Raw genomic sequence first — 17,561 nt, forward strand, 5'->3', positions numbered from 1 at the left:
TCACATTTTCCAATGTCACAAAATATCACAATGTTGCAGTTGAGTTGGATCACCTGAATTATTTGCTAATAAATTAGGAAGTGTGATTTAAAACACCAAACACCACACTGAGGATGCCATTGCTCATCTCCTCCACACAACGATGAGCCACCTGGACCAAAGAAATAGGAATTTTACAAAGATGCTGTTTGTGGACTACAGTTCAGCATTTAACACCATAATTCCCTCCACACTCACCTCTAAGTTGGAGGTCCTGGGACTCAGCCTGCCGCTGTGCCAATGGATCTGTAACTTCCTGAAAGACAGACCACAAGCCGTACGGGTGGGAAAACACACTTCATCCACCCTCACCCTCAGCACTGGAGCTCCCCAGGGTTGTGTTCTGAGCCCCCTGCTGTACTCACTGTACACATATGACTGTGTGGCCACTTCCAACTCTACCACCATCATCAAGTTTGCTGACGACACCGTTGTGGTTAGCCTGATCTCCAACAAGGATGAGACGGCCTACCTACAGGAGGTTAAAAACCTGGAGAGATGGTGCCAAGAGAACAACCTTCCCCTGAATGTCAGCAAGACTAAGGAGTTGAATGTGGACTTCAGCACGAAGCAGGAGCGGTCATACCAACTGCTAAACATCAGCGGGACCCCAGTGGAGAGAGTGGAGAGTTTTCAGTACCTAGGTGTTCACATCACACAGGACCTGTCTTGGTCCTGTCACATCAATACTCTGGTGAAGAAGGGCCCGGCAGCGTCTGTACCATCTGAGACGCTTAAGGGACTTTAAACTACCCTCTCAGGTGCTTCGGGAACAGCACCTTGCAGGACAGACGAGCCCTCCAGAGGGTGGTGCGTTTAGCTGAACATACCATCCACACCGAGCTCCCTGACCTGCAGGACATCTACAGCACGCGGTGCAGGACCAGAGCTAGGAAGATTATGAAGGACTTCAGTCATCCCAACAATGGACTCTTTTCTCTGTTGCGTTCAGGGAAACGCTTCCGCTCCCTAACAGCGAACACAGAGAGAATGAGGAGGAGCTTCTTCCCGCAGGCCATTCAGAGTTTAAACCAGGATCTAAAAACTGGCCCACTCTCTCCATCATCACACTTCTTGTCTGCACATATCTTACTTTTCGCACCACGACACTTTAAACTCTGGACTCGCACAGCACAGTGCACTTTATATTTTATACCACACCATACCGCACACGGACACTTTATGGACACTTTACAACACACTATACTGCACACGGACACTTTATGGACACTTTACACCACACCATACCGCACACGGACACTTTATGAACCTTTTACACCACACCATACTGCACACGGACACTTTATGGACACTTTACACCACACCATACCGCACACGGACACTTTATGGACACTTTACACCACACCATACCGCACACGGACACTTTATGGACACTTTACACCACACCATGCCCAACACGGACACTTTATGGACACTTTACACCACACCATACCGCACACGGACACTTTATGGACACTTTACACCACACCATACCGCACACGGACACTTTATGGACACTTTACACCATAACATACCGCACACGGACACTTTATGGATAATCAAAAATCACCTTAAATTGTTTACTGTTGTTTACTGTTGCTCACTGTTTTTACTGCTTACTGCCATAAGCATTTTTTGTATAAACATCTTTTTCTCTCATATATATCTTTATATATTCTTATATTTTATTCTATATAGTTTTTATACTTCATTTATCTGCCTTCTTTTTCTTTGTTTTATTTTTCTCCCCATCCTATTCCCCAATGCCGGACCGTCATAAAAAGCATTTCACTGCATGTTGTAACCTGTATGTACGTGTATGTGACAAATAACATTTGATTTGATTTTGATTTGATTTGATTTGATTTGATTTGAACAAGTAGCCTGATGTTGCACATGTTGCAAATACTGAACAAACAATTGCACACTATTCAAAATACAATAAATATCTTCATCTTCCTGTGTAGAACATAATTCTGGTTTATGTAAATTCTATTAAAATTGTATTTTTGATTTTACTATTTATTTATCTGTCTGGTTGTGTTTGTGATCAATATGGTCAGCTATATGGCCAGTGATATGGTCAGGGAAGTGATACCTAAATAGATTAGATGTTGGACTGGGTTCACATTCCACCAAGCTGTTGGGACCTTAAACAAAGCCCTTAATATCTAATTATTCAGCTGTATAACTGAGGTAGCTGTGTGTGAGGGTGTCTGTCAAATGCCTTAAATGCAATAAAATTGAATGTGGAACAGCCTCAATCTATAAAATAACTTAAGCACAAGACCATAATGTTTGCAGATATTTGATCTTTTAGACACAATTTTCATGGTTCTCCACACCAGGTTGTCACCACACATGCTGGACACCATCTGAGCCAAGTTTATCTTTGTCTCATCAAACCACAGGACATGGTTCCAAAAATTCATGCTCTTGGACAGGTTGTCTTCAGCAAACTGTCTGCAGGCTTTTTATGTGAGCCATCTTAGTAGAGGCTCCTTCTGGGACTACAGAGATGCAAACCAACTTGTTGCAGTGTGTGGCGTACAGTCTGAGCACTGACAAGGGGACTTTCCACTTCTGCAACCTCTAAAGCAATGCTGCAGCACTCTTGCATCTGTTTTTTGAAGTAGCTTCTGCACCTGACGCATGAGGACTGAACTTCTTTTATTGACCCTTGTGAGCCCTGTTCAGGCGTAAAAACCTCTGTAAGACCCTGGCCACTGTACTGTAACTCAGTTTCAGGGTCTTACTGATCTTCTTATAGCCTGGGCATCTTTGTGGAGAGCAACAATTCTAATTCTCAAATCCTCAGAGACTCTTTGCCATGAGGTGCCACGTTGAACATCCAGTGGTCAGTATGAAAGAACTGTATTCAAAGCACCAAACCTTAACTGCTCTAATACAAGATACAAAAATTTGTATGGTCCTGTTAAAGAGGAAAACATTAACATAATGAATAGGACATGTGACTTTGCATGGTTCCACGACATACAGCTGTTATCACTTAGGGTGTACTCACTTTTGTTGCCAGTTATTTAGACAATAATGGCTCTATGTTGAGTTATTTTCAAAGAACAGTAAATCTATACATCCATACAAGCTTCACATTGACTATATACTGTACATGTAGATGTTTAAAAAATCCTTATTTTAAAAAATGTGTTAATAGTTTTTTTTTTTTTTTTTTTTTTACAATGATCAATATGAAAAATACATAAATAGTGAAAAGTCAAAATCAAAAAAGAAATTTGGTGTGACCACCTATCCTGCAAAACAGCATCAATTCTTCTAGGTACACACAGTTTTTGAAGGAACTCAGCGGGTAGGTTGTTCCAAACATCTTGGAGAACTAACCCCAGACCTTCTATGGATGTTGGCCGTCTGTTCTTTGCTAAAAATAGCTCTTAATGAAATTGGCTGCATGTTTATAATAACTTCCACTCTTCTGGGAAGATTTTGCAATAGTATTGTTAGAGGTTTTATTGTATTTAGTCAATTCCTCAGAGTTTGGGTCACCAGCATCAATTATGTGCACCTGGATAGTTTTAATATTTCTGTTCTGGACTTTAGTTCAATTTTGGAAGCCAGTTCAAAACACTCAAAAGTGGGTCGTGGGGCGGTTTTACGCATTTTAGCGTGATTCCCAAAACACAAAACAGTTTTCGAAATATAGTCTACTCTCGGACAGCGTATGGCGAGCTAGTAACAGGTTGCAGCCAGCACTGAATCGGCTGAGCGTGTTTCTAATGGCTTCAAGCATTTAGATGCAATCAACCCTAACGGTGTCCTGTAGGGATGAGACATGCACAGACAATAGAGCTTTACATCTGACAAGTGAAGGAATGTCCAGAGTATGGTCTATTGAATCGTGTGTGTGGGGGTGTTAATTAAAGGCCAGCACTCCTGCAGTCTTTCTGAATGGCTTGGTCTGCACTTACTAACTGCATTAAGGAGACTCTTTTGTGCTCAGGAAGTTCCTCAGGCTTGCCAATTAGTCCCAGTTGTGTCCATTGTACATCTCAAGTGTTAAATCAACACGGTGTCTAAATCCAGTTGATTTATTGAGCGCTACTTTTGTTTGCAGTAAAGTTCCATTAACTCAGAATCCTGCATTAAAAAGATGGTTCTGTTTCTTTATGAAACAGCAAAAAGTCTGAAATGTAGGTGTAAAACTTAGTAAAGCTCCTAACATATTTTTCATGCTATCTCGGTGGATTTTGAACACCATTCCAAACACCTTGCAAATATTGTTGAATTGAATATATATATATATATATATATATATATATATATATATATATATATATATATATATATATATATATATATATATATATATATATATGAAAAGTAAAAATAATTTTAAATGAATTTAATTTTTTGCCATGTCAATGCTTTTAATTTAATGCGCAATATAAAGTCAAAAAGTAAAAACCCAATATATTTCATTGCATCACATGGTAAGTCTTCTTGGATGTAACAAAGGCTTTCAGACGCCGTTGTTGGTGGTCTGTTGTTTGGATGATAAAAGCAGCAGTCATCCAATCAAATCAAAGTCCCAGATTAAGCTGAAGAGGTAATTCTGAGCTCAAGGGGGAAAAAAACCTGAATTGTGTTGGAGGAATAGGATGAACTGATGTGTGTATGAGTTAGTCGAACTGTTTATTAGGCAATAAACTATTTTGACTTAATTAAATCAGTCAGTCTAATATAATACGCTTCCGCAGTTCCCCACTTCCCCTCCTGCCTCTCTTTCCATGATGCAGTCTGTCTGAGAAAATCTTGTTAAGGGGCTGCGCTTCAATAATCTAAAGTGTGAGGAGCAACAGGGCGCAACATCTTCACACCTCGCGCTTTACCCGTCTGACAGATGGCACGGTCACACCTGCCACACACACACACACACACACACACACACACACACACACACACACACACACACACAAAAGCTCCTCCTCTGCCAACACTACACAAACGCGCATGTTCATTTGTCACCCATCCGTTTGTTGGCCTGAAAATGTGCACCAAAGTTTTGTCTCAGCATGACATCCAAATAACAGAAATATCAAAGATGGTGAAAATAAGGTTGTAAGTACTTTCAGATAAATTAGATAGATTAGACGAGGAGGTTAAATAATTCATTCATAAATATTCAACCGAAAATAACAACTACAATAATAATAATAATAATAATAATAATAATAATAATAATAATAATAACCAGTCTTCCCTAGTCTTGTGTTAAATTATCACACACATGTGTAGATGTAGTAAGCATTTATTATTAATTTATATATTTATTTCGTATTAGTTCATTGGCCAATATTTAAACTTGACCAGCATTTACTAATCACAACCACACGCACTGCCACTTTAATGCCACTTACTCTTCTGTTGCCACTTCTTCCACTTAGATCATGTTTGCAATGCCAATTTATTGCACCCACATATTGTTTGTCTCACACAAAAACACGATGCTGCACTACCACATCACACCCTCTATTTCTGTTTCTTCTCTACTTCTTTATATTCCGCGTATCTATCTATCTATCTATCTATCTATCTATCTATCTATCTATCTATCTATCTATCTATCTATCTATCTATCTATCTATCTATCTATCTATCGATCGATCGATCGATCTATCTATCTATCTATCTATCTATCTATCTATCTATCTATCTATCTATCTATCTATCATCATCAATTTATCTGTCTGTCTGTCTGTCTGTCTGTCTGTCTGTCTGTCTGTCTGTCTTTTCCACCAAAAGTATTATTAGTTTCTGTACAGGGCTGTGTATAACTTTAATATCCTGCCTATTATGATTTGTCGAGACGATATATATATATATATATATATATATATATATATATATATTTTTTTTTTTTTTTTTAAGCAGACGTTTAAAACGAATCCGTGCGTAAAGGTTTTCTTGTGCAGGAGTCATAGCACTTGTTCAGTAACTGTTGTCATTGTTAAATTAGAGTATACATGTACAATGTGCTAATATCAGGATATCACGTAAATACTGTTTGAGTCGATAAACCGAAAGCCTAATTTTGGCACTCCAATTTGCGCAACATAAGGAGGCATTTGGGAAGAATCAATGTTGCACTTTTGTTTGCGCTTCTAAAGTTTGGGCATGTCGTCGAACACCTTTTGGTGGATAGGAGCATGCTCGTTGGTCAGAGAGACATCTCATTTGCATGAAGTCAGGGTTTTAACGGAGCGCTTTTGCGCACCTTGGACACACCGACTGGAGAGCAGAGAGTGAACAACCGCAACAAAAAATCGGGTTTAAATGGTTTGTCACTAGCTGCACGGATTTACTTAATATCTTAATCTGAGATGGAGATGAAAAATTTTCTCCTGGGTTTTAGTTTAGTTCTGATCCATTCCGCATGGACGGTAAGAGGCACAACAACGAAGTATTACACGTACGAAGAAGACGCACCAGGAACCTTCATTGGAAACCTTTCAACGGATCTGAAGCTCGACCTGTCTGAAGATCCGCACACCAGATTCAGGTTCATGCAGGAGGCGAACGCATCACTAATCCGCCTGCGCCAAAGCGACGGGCTGCTCACGGTGGGAGAGCGCATAGACCGCGAGAACCTGTGCGGCTCCTCCGCGCAATGCGTGCTCACGGCGGACGTGGTGGTTTTCTCCAAGGAAAAATTCCATTTGATCCACGTCGAGATCCACGTGAGGGACATTAACGATCACGCGCCGGTGTTCCCACGCGGAGAGACCAGGCTCGAGATTTCCGAGAACACGGACGTGGACGCGCGTTTTCCCATCGAAGTCGCCGCCGACCTGGACGTAGGAAACAATTACATCCAAACCTATCAGTTGATTAACAGCAGTCATTTCGGCATTGAGGTGGGAACCGGTGAAGATGGCAAGAAGTTTGCTCAGCTCGTGCTTGCGCAGAAGCTTGATCGTGAGCTTGAAGATATCTACACACTTCAAGTGGTTGCGAGCGACGGTGGAAGTCCACCCAAGTCTGGATCAATAACTGTGCGCGTAAAAGTTTTGGACTCGAACGACAACAGTCCGCAGTTCGAGCACGACACGATCAGAGTCGAGCTGCACGAGGACGCGCCTGTCGGTTTCCTGCTGCTCCGGGTTCAAGCCTTGGACCCTGATCACGGTGAAAACGGGGACGTGCGCTACGATCTCGCGGACGGCGAATCCAACGAGATCACAAGCACATTCGAGGTTGATCCCTATTCCGGAGCGTTGAGCTTGAGGTCCTCGGTCGACTACGAGACGAAGAAAACTTACGAGCTGCGCATCAGGGCATACGATCTGGGTTCCGACTCGGTGCCTTCGACCTGCACGGTCACGGTGGAGATCGTAGACGTGAACGACAACGCGCCAGAGGTCACGATCAAGCCGATGGCCCCGAGGAGCGCGGATGTGGCGTACATCACGGAAGCGGCTGCGGTGGACAGTTTCGTCGCGCTCGTGAGCGCCACGGATCGAGACTCGGGCGCAAACGGGTACGTGCGCGTCGGCCTGCACGGGCACGCGCACTTCCGACTCCAGCAGGCGTACGGAGACACGCTCATGATCGTCACCACGGCTGCGCTGGACCGCGAGAAGATGCCCGAGTACAACCTCACCGTCGTAGCAGAAGATCTCGGCTCGCCGCCGTTCAAAACCTTCACCCAGTACACGATCCGAGTGAGTGATGAGAATGACAATGTTCCGTCCTTCAGCAAGGCCGTCTTCGAAGTTTCAGTGATGGAGAACAAAGCACCAGGATCCTACGTGGCTTCTCTGGTAGCTCGAGACCCTGATGAAGGAGACAACGGCAAGGTGACTTATACGCTTCTCGAGAACGAGATTGAAGGTGTTCCTGTGAGTTCTTTCATCTCAATAGACTCAGATTCTGGGACTCTGTACACAATGAGGCCTCTGGACCATGAGTATGTCAAGCAGATCGAAGTGGCCATCCAAGCAACAGATGGTGGTTCCCCTCCACTCTCCAGCACAGCGCTGGTCAAGGTCAGGGTTGTGGATGAGAACGACAACACACCCTTCTTTGTTCACCCCATGCTGGTCAATGGTTCAGCAGACATACTTTACCATGCAACGCTCCTGCTGGTTACATGGCTCTGAAACTAGAAGGACTTGATAATGATGATGCAATGAACGCTGAGCTCTCCTACAGCATTTTGGAGGACGAGGCTCTCCTGTTTGTTGTGAATCAAAATACAGGTGAGATGGCACTAAAGCATGACCTGGCACTGGTATTTGGAGACACACTGCATGTCAAAGTGGCAGTAAGCGACCGTGGCAGAACACCTCTTTCCCACACAGCCTCAATCCACTTTGTGGTTTCGGAAGCCATGCCGTTAGAAGAGCAAGTGGTGGTAGTTCTTGAGGCGAGTCAAAAACAGACCACGCCTGATTTTGATGTTTCCTTCATAATCATCGGGCTTCTGGTTGCCGCATGTGCCGTATTGCTGGTCGCCATCGTGGCTGTCGCTCTCTCACGCTGGAACTGCCACAGGGATGTCAACTCGATCAGCAAAATATCTGGGGGGAACTTCAGAAAAACTCAATTACCAACACACAGCATTGACTCCTCGGATTCCAGCAGCCTCTCCGGAGGTAGTGTAACAGTCACCGAACAAATCTCCTCTTCAAGGGATGAATCATCTTTCACTTATGAAGATGAACAAAGCAGAGATTCTGACAGTAAGGTAAGTCATACGCTTCTGATTACTATCTATAAGGTGCATTTTTTTCTTTATTCAGAGAAAAGTGTAAAAATTATGCATACTCACGGTCATTTCTTTCCCCTCAGATTTTCCGACCTCTTCTCAATAAAGGGCATTTTGAGCCGGTTGCCCTTTGGCAAGGGGAACGATATACACTTCAGATGAGGTTTGTTTGAATTTGAATTTGAACATCCGCTACAATTTCTGACTGAAAATCTGTACTGCAAATCTGTGCATTTGTGCTAATTGTGGTAATCAATTCACAGTGAAATCGGATCTGTTGATCAGTCGAGCATTAAGGACAGTGGGAAAGGAGACAGTGACTCGAATGACAGCGACTCTGATAGTGGAAAAGCCATTAGGAAAATTGCTCCCGTTGCACATCAGCAAGCTAGCGGTAAGTTTTAATGCATTGTTTTATTTCTTTATATTCTAAAATCCTAACTTTATTTTATGGAACACATAACATGAATGTGGTGTGAACAGATTTTTGGAAAAAAGAATTTTTGGAAATTGTTGGAAAGCCATTCTTATATGTAATAACCCTGATTTTGTGTGTATTCTCAGGTTCCTTGTACACTGGACCAATGGATAGAGCCAGAGTATGCAGACCTAGAGAGATTCCAACACACACTACAAGCACCCATGTGGGCAACAGTGGGTACACTGTAGCATATCGGACTCTGGGACACGGCCACCATCCAGCTGCCACCAATCAAGGACCACCCTTCAGAGACTACATTTGTAATACAGTCTTTAATCAAACAAAGCCCCTGTCTTTCACAGGATGGGGACACAACCCTCCTATTACTATCAGCATCATATCCCGAGACAGTTAATAGACAAACAAGCTGCATCACCCAGAGAGCCAAGTGCAGACATTTTCAGCATGACTGTTGCGTCTTTTTAAAAAAGAAAAACGTAATGGTTTCATCACAGACCATGGACTTTACATTCTGTTATTAACATTTATGTTTCATCATTCCTGTTTTTTTTTCTTTCGTATTCCTGTATCGTCCGCTTAATTTCTGCTCTTTATTTGTACATCGTTGTAGTAAGGTCAACACAGTAACTCATTTGATGTAGATTGTCATAGCTTCATTAGTCTTATCTTTTATTTATGAAAATAACATGTAAATAGCTGTAAGTAAAATATATCATATTTATTGAAACCTTGTGTATATTTCTAATGTTATTCTAAATAAATGAATAACCTGAATTCTTCGAGTCTTCTATCAACTAGGCTACTCATGCCATTAACGAATTATTTTTGAATTAGTGCCTGCTAGTGAATGTGTGAAGTATAAATAGTTAACAATGAACTTGTGTCAGAATCATTGTTGCCATTTATCATTAGATATTTTTCAGTGTCTGCTTGGACCAATTCAATCTGACGTCAGTTTTTGACACTCTAATTAGTCATAACAAGGATTTTCCATCTCATTATGGAAGAGCCAGGAGTCTTTATAAGAGAACCTGGAACTAAAGATTGGGGAAATGGACTTTGAACCCAACCATCACAGGGTACAAAAGCACAAACAATTGAGAATTTTGAAATGACAATCGGTCTACAATGCATTTTTTTTTTTAATGAGGAAAACAGAATACCCAGAGGAAACCCCTAAAGCAAAGAATTAAAACAGAAGAGGGTGCAAAGGGGATTAAAACCCTGAACCCATGAGGTGCAGGGCAAACAAATTTTTCTTTCTTTTTTTTTTTTTTTTTTATAATTTATTTGATTATTAACCTTTATTTGTCACAAATACATTACAGCATAGTGGAATTTACATTTTTTCTTTATATATCCCAACTTGCTCAGAAGCTGTGGTCAGAGGGCAGAGTCAGCCCTGATACAGCACCCCCTAGAGCAAAGAGCATTAAGGGCCTTGCTCAAGGGCCCAATTGCAGCAGATTGCTGGTGTTTGAAACTCTGACCTCCTGAGCAGGAACCCAGAGCCTCAACCACTTGACTACTACTGCCCAGTTGAGTGAGTTTTTGAAGACATTTAGAACAGTATAGAAGTTTATCATATTCCACTTTCAACTGTTTCTCTGATATCTGTAGTGTTTAAAAAAAATACACAATTAGTAAAATGTACCTTATGGCATTAGGCAGACACCTGAAGCAGTTTAAGTTGGTACCTTAAGGTTTAAGTTGATATTTTGGATATTTGAACTTATGACCTCATAATATTTTTAATATCTTAACCCAGGAGCTACTACTTACAAAACCTAATTATTGCACCAAGACCAAAGATTATTTTTTTTTTCTCTTAAAAATAATTTAGAATCCGTTTTTTTTTAATTTTCAATTCTGATGAAACTTTTCTATTCAATGAAGTGTCTTGAGTAAATCTTCATGTACCACGTGTTAATATGCAAATTAGCCCGACAATCTAATTAATAAGCAAAGTAGGATGTCGTCATCTGAGACGTCTAAAATATTATGTCGTCATCTGGGACATTTTTTGTGCTTTAGTTACACATAACCGGGAATAATATCAGCAACTTTGTCTGAGCTACAGAAACTTCACATTGTTTACGAACCACAGAAACACAAAAGCGCTGAATCTGCAACCAATGGACGCTTGAGGTGGAGAAAGAGAAAGTTCTTCCTGTCTTCTTGTCCCACAAGGCGGAAGCGTTTCGTGCACACGGAAACATTTTGATATATATATATTTTTGTACCATATAGGCATGGTTTACGAAGATTTATTTGCACGTCTTAACCAGGCTGGGTATAAAAACTGGATAAAAGCGGGTTTCTGCCTTAAGAATGTTAAAGATGGACTGTACGGATATGCAGACCGGGAAATGCAGTGTTTCCACTCCACAGTCACCAGAAACAACTCCGTCTTACGAGACCAGAGGTGCAGAAGCAGCTGTAGACCGAGGGGTAATCAGGTATTGTTATTAATAATACCTGCTCAAAATATCCACTCAGTTGTATAGAAATAAATAGAAACACCTCAACAAGCCCTTCATTTATTTCTATTATTACATACAGTATCAGTAAAAAGTTTGGACACACCTTTGTTATTAATAATACCCTGCTCAAAATATCTACTAAGTTGTATAGAAATAAATAGAAACACCCCAACAGGCCCTTCATTTATTTCTATTATTACATACAGTATCAGTAAAAAGTTTGGACACACCTTCTCCTTTAATGGGTTGCCTTTCTGCAACATTGTACATTAATACTGAAAACATCCAAACTATGAAAGAACACGTATGGACTTATGTGTAATATGTTTTATATTTGTGTTTGCCAAAAGCTTTAAAGAGCACAAACTCATGGCATTCTCTGATCAATTCAATTCATTTTGATTTGTATTGCGCTTTTACCAATGAACGTTGTCTCAAAGCAGCTTTACACAGATAATGTGGTGATTAAAAGTGAATATGTTCTTTATAAGTAAGTTTGTCCCTGATGAGCGAGCTGGTGGCGACTGTGGCGAAGGAAAATCTCCCCGAGATGGAATAAGGAAGAAACATTGAGAGGAACCAGACTCAAGAGGGAACCCATCCTCATCTGGGTTGCACCGAATGTCCATTTATAACAGAATCAGATTCATAAGGTAGTCACCTGGAATGGTTTCAGTTCACAGCCTTGTGAAAGGTTTATTAATGACTTTCTTGCCTTCTTGTTGTCTTTTGCAGAGGAGCGTAATAGTGTAATATACAGCAGGTTTACTAACGGTGCTATTTTGTGTATTTGTGTATTTGTCCTACACTGTCTTGTGTTATGTTGCACTGTCTTGTGTTGTCTGTCTTCAGAATCAGGTTTATTGGCCAAGTGTGTTGACACACACAAGGAATTTGGTTCCAGCTGTTAGTGACTTTCAAAGTACAGACATAAATAACACTATACATTCAGCTTGGACTCTACAAGACAAAACAGACAAGACAAGACAAAAACAGACTATTCAAGACAATACAGACAATGTGAGACAGTATAGACAGTGTGAGTATTAAATAGGGATACAGGTTATATGACAGATCAGTAATGTACATAAATTGTGAGAGTGCATGGTAGTGCAGATGACAGTATTGTGCTTCAGGTATGATTGAGAGTTTAATATAGAACTTTGTACAATATATATCGCAGCCATAGTGTGTGCGTAACATACAGATAATGTGATGACTGACAGATCTGATAAGGCAGTACTTATAGATATGAAGCAGGAAATATAATTATGGTCAGTTGTTAGTGAGGCTGATTGCTTGGGGAAAGAAACTGTTCCTGTATCTGGCAGTTTTGGTGAACAAAGTTCTGTAGCGCCTGCCAGAAGGGAGGAGCTAAAAGATGTTGTGTCCAGTCTTGATCTGTTTGCACCAGGTTGCACATGATGCACTTTATGTGGCGAGGACACTAACTAGTCCTTAGCTCTGTGTTTTTCTGTTATGTAGTTTTCTGTTGTTTATGTAGCACCAGGGTTCTCGAGGAACGTTGTTTCATTTCCCTGTGTACTGCGTCAGCTATATATGGCTGAAATGACAAATAAAAGCTCCTTGACTTGACTTTAAAAGCAGTCTGTTATGTTAAGAGGAAACCATGTCCATTATTATTTTAGGAAATTAAGGTCAGTCAGTCCGAAAATCTTAAGAACCTCAAATATATTTTTAAGGTCAGTCACTAAAACCATCAAACACCGATGAAACAGGCTCTCATGAGGGCCGTCCCAGGAAAGGAAGACCAAGAACTGCTGCACAGGATAGGTTTTTTAGAATTACCAACCTCAGAAAGCACCAATTTACATAAATGCTTCTAAGAAATATTTTATCAGAGACTGCTTGAATCAGGCCTTCATGGTCAAATTATGGCAAAGAAACCATTACTTCAGATGGACAACAAGCAGAAGAGACTTTCTTGGGCCAAGAAACACAAGAATTGGGCATCAGGAATGAAATTGTCCTTTGGTCTGATGAGCCCAAATAAAAAAATGTAGGTTCTATCTCCGTGTCTTTGTTAGACATACAGAGGGTGAACTGACGGGTCCTAAACGTGTAGTTCCCCTCTGTGAAGCATGGAGGAGGAGGTGTGATGGTGCTTCTGGCCTTCACAATTACCCAGTCTGAAAGCAAATGCAAATGTTTGGTGTATGTTGGACCAGAGAGTAAAGGAAAAGCAGCCAGTGCTCAACACCTCTGGGAACTCCTTCTAGATTGTTGCATCATTTCAGGTGACTGCCTAATGAGTCTGGTTAAGAGGATGCCAACAGTGTGCAAAAGGCTATTATCAAAGCAATAGGTGGCTACTTCAAAGAATAGAAAATGTAAATAAGTTCTGGGTTATTCAAAATGATTTTTGTTTACTACACAATTCCACATTTGCTCTGTCATCATTTCAATATGTTCAGTATTAACAAGTATTTTGTTTAGCAAAATGAACAAAAAACATTGAATAAGAAGATGAATCCCAACTTTTGACTGGTAGTATATATATAATTAAACCAATTTAATAAAAAAAGAGCTCTTCATATGATCAGTCCAGTAAATATAAAATGTGATACTGTTGTGTTATATTTCCCCCCCAGTTTGAGTTTGCTTGTCCTCTGTGTAATGAGTGGAAGAAGGAAATACTGAGACACCACACAAAACCATCTGGCGTTATTAACTGGGGAAACTGCAGGCCCTGGCTGTGGCCTACTGAACACTGGGAACTGGCAAAAGTAAGTTACAGTAGGTTACAGGTGTGTGAAGTGCCTGTGACCTTGAGAGATCGGTACAGGAGTCTTAAACATCATTATAATATGGCAGGATGGTCCCTATTATCATGTTTCTCATAGATTGCTCGACCAACCAATGAGTTGACCGATGAAGACAGATAATATAGTTGTTGGAATGCAACAAAATCCATAGAGTGAAAAGGAAATTTACTTCTCTACTTATAGGACATTAATTTCTCTTAAAAATATTGTGTAGGGTGCTTTTGCTGAACCTGAGACTACCTGTTGGAGGGGGTCTTAGATCTGAGATGGTATTGCATTGAAAACATGCTGGTGTTCCTGTGAGTGTGAACACAACTCATACTTAGTCCTCAGATTTTAAGCAAGTAAAGTAACCTGTGCATGTGTTTGAATTAAGATATCATTATATTATTTATATATATTATATTGTTATTTAAGTCTTAAAATTAACAAATGGTGTTCAATACAAATGCACATTTGTGATGATAAACCGAAGATGAATGCAAATGCACCAAGGTTTCATAGAATCAAGTGAGTCTGAAAACAGGCCAGTGCTATAGGGGGCACCAGGAGCAGTCATACTTTGATTTGGACCACAGCAAATGTGCCCATTGTGAAAACCACCTCAGTGTAGGTCTGTCTGCTTACAGACAAATTAATAATCTAAAGAAGGCCATTGTAGAAATACAGAAGCTTGTCAGATATGACCCATTATGACTGTACTTTGTGAGTTAAATGAAGAGGTCCATCACCTTCACCTGAGGAAATTCAAATGTGTTTAATGGGTCTACTTATATTGTGTAGGCTTTCATGCCACGAGGACTGGCAGATTTATCCCGAGCAGACCAGTGTGATGCGGCAGCACTGCTTAACCTGCTCCACTTCTGTGACCATTTCAGCTTCATCAACCCGAGTGTCATAACAGAGGTAAATTTTTGCATAAGCATCAGATTTATTGCTTCTATCAAGCAATATACATTACAGCACAGTGAAATTCTTTTCTCATTACATATACATGTATACATATATTACATATACACTATTTGCACAAAAGTTTTAGGACACCTGACTTTTCCAGCCATATATACCCAAACTGTTACCAAGAAGTTTGAGGCACACAGCTGTATAAAATGTCATGGATGTAGTAGCATAACATTTTATCCTTCACTTGAACTAGGAGACCCGAACCTGACAATGCCCCAGTGCACAAAGCTAGCTCCATGAAGAGATGGTGTACATTTGTTATTCATTTAGAAAAAAAGTTTGGTTTTCCCACAATAGACATACATTTTTTTATTTATTTCACATTTGTCTGTAGTGGGGCCATGAGAACACAGTTGGCTGATGTACACATAACATCTGTCTGTTCTCCACAGGTCATACGCTGTAGGAATGAGTTAACGCACTCGTGTGAGATGCAGGTATCGAATGAGTGGATGGCACGCTTTCAGAAAAGCCTGGAGAAGCTGTTACTGACTCTACGCCACATCCCTGAAGTGCGCGCCGCAGGTCAGCAGATCCAGGAGGTAAAAGACAAAACGACATGAATGAAAGTAATCTAAAAGTGGACAAGTATGAAAAATCTACAATCAGTTAAATATTTTTAGTCCATATATAATTTGCTTACAATTTATTTTCAGAGGCATTGTGTCTCATCCATTTTGCAGTAGGAACAACGGACTGGTTCAAGGTGGAGGTTGGATTGCATCAAGGATCGGCTCTGAGCCATTTCCTGTTTGCATTGGTGATGGACAGGTTGACGAGAAGAAGTTTAGGTACTTGGGGTCAATAATGCAAAGTAATGGAGAGTGTGTTGGAGAAGTGAAGAAATTAAGACGAAGATGTTGAGATTTTTATTGTGAGTGATGAGGATGGACAGAATTAGAAACAAGTTTATTAGAGGGACAGTGCATGTAGGACGTTTTGGGAACAAGGTGAGGGAGGTGCGATTGAGATGGTTTGGACATGTTTAGAGGAGGGGCATGGGGTATATAGAAAGAAGAATGCTGAGGATGGAGCCACCAGGAAGGAGGAAAAGAGGAAGACCAAGGAGGAGGTTTATGGATGTGGTGAGGGAAGACATGCAGGTAGTTGGTTTGTAAGAGGCAGATGTAGAGGACAGGGGGGTATGGAGACGGATGAGCCGCTGTGGCGACCCCTAATATTAGCAGTCGAAAGAAGAAGTAGAAGCCTGTGTCTTATCCATTTATGAGTTATAATGTCATGACTATTAGTCAAGTCAAGTCGAGTCAAGTGGTGTATAGTGTAAAATCATACATGTAATATCATTATACTTGTAATAAAATCAGGATTTTTATACTTTAACTGATAAACCAAACAGTGTCTTGTTAAGTACAATTAGTTAGAAAACTTTCCTGAGATTATTTTGAACATGAAGTCAAAAACAACAGTGGAAGATAAAAACAGTCATGCTAGTTAAAATCTTGCTAGCCAAATGTCAATATATGGTTGTGTGGATTACTACATGCTGTGGGTGCTACTATCAATTGTGTTGTTAATCAAGCCTTTCGATGATTGCTTTGCATAGTAATTAATTTATTTTTTATTTACAATAACAAATACGACAATAATATAATACTTAAAACTAAGGAGCTTTTAAATAATAACGTTACAACGCGATTGCAATAATGAATAAAAGATGAATCATGATGAGGAACAGTAAACATTTCAACCCGCAGGGGGCGCAAATAGCCTTGCAATGGTTTAGAATAGACTAGATTAGATTCAACTTTATTGTCATTGTGCAAGGTATATGTACAGAGCCAATGAAATGCAGTTAGCATCTAACCAGAAGTGCATAAGTGGCCTATTTTCAATAAATAAATAAGGGTATGGGGTTCATATGTACAGGGGTGAGGGTGATTAATGTACTGAAGGTGCAGTAGGTAATAATATATGTATATATAGTAATATACAATATACTGTGTAATTGCATGCTCAAATGACACGATCTAGTTATGTACAAGCATGAGTGTTGTATGTTACAGTATATACAGAATAAATATGGGTGGAATATACAGTAGTGCATAGTGGATAAGCAGTTACTGTATGATCTTACCATCAGATAA

General features: G+C 40.3%; 2 protein-coding genes across 2 annotated transcripts in view; both read left to right on the forward strand.

The window, feature by feature from the left end:
* Positions 1-5,962: 5,962 nt before the first annotated feature.
* Positions 5,963-9,973, forward strand: pcdh8 (protocadherin 8). The gene is given in 5 exon segments (XM_046837464.1): positions 5,963-8,133; positions 8,136-8,761; positions 8,866-8,945; positions 9,046-9,176; positions 9,347-9,973. Coding segments are annotated over 5 exon segments (2,847 nt in total). The 5' UTR covers positions 5,963-6,395; the 3' UTR covers positions 9,619-9,973.
* A 1,248-nt stretch (positions 9,974-11,221) lies between these two features.
* The window catches only part of LOC124378034 (uncharacterized protein CXorf38 homolog), a 9,920-nt gene continuing 3,580 nt past the window's right edge, over positions 11,222-17,561 (forward strand). The window contains exons 1-4 of the mRNA XM_046837498.1: positions 11,222-11,683; positions 14,320-14,454; positions 15,277-15,399; positions 15,849-15,998. Of these exons, the coding sequence (XP_046693454.1) occupies positions 11,477-11,683; positions 14,320-14,454; positions 15,277-15,399; positions 15,849-15,998 (615 nt within the window). The 5' untranslated portion in view covers positions 11,222-11,476. The remainder of the gene's footprint in view (positions 11,684-14,319; positions 14,455-15,276; positions 15,400-15,848; positions 15,999-17,561) is intronic.

The sequence above is a fragment of the Silurus meridionalis genome, chromosome 24, assembly GCF_014805685.1.
Source record: "Silurus meridionalis isolate SWU-2019-XX chromosome 24, ASM1480568v1, whole genome shotgun sequence".
NCBI classification, from domain to species: Eukaryota; Metazoa; Chordata; class Actinopteri; order Siluriformes; family Siluridae; genus Silurus; species Silurus meridionalis.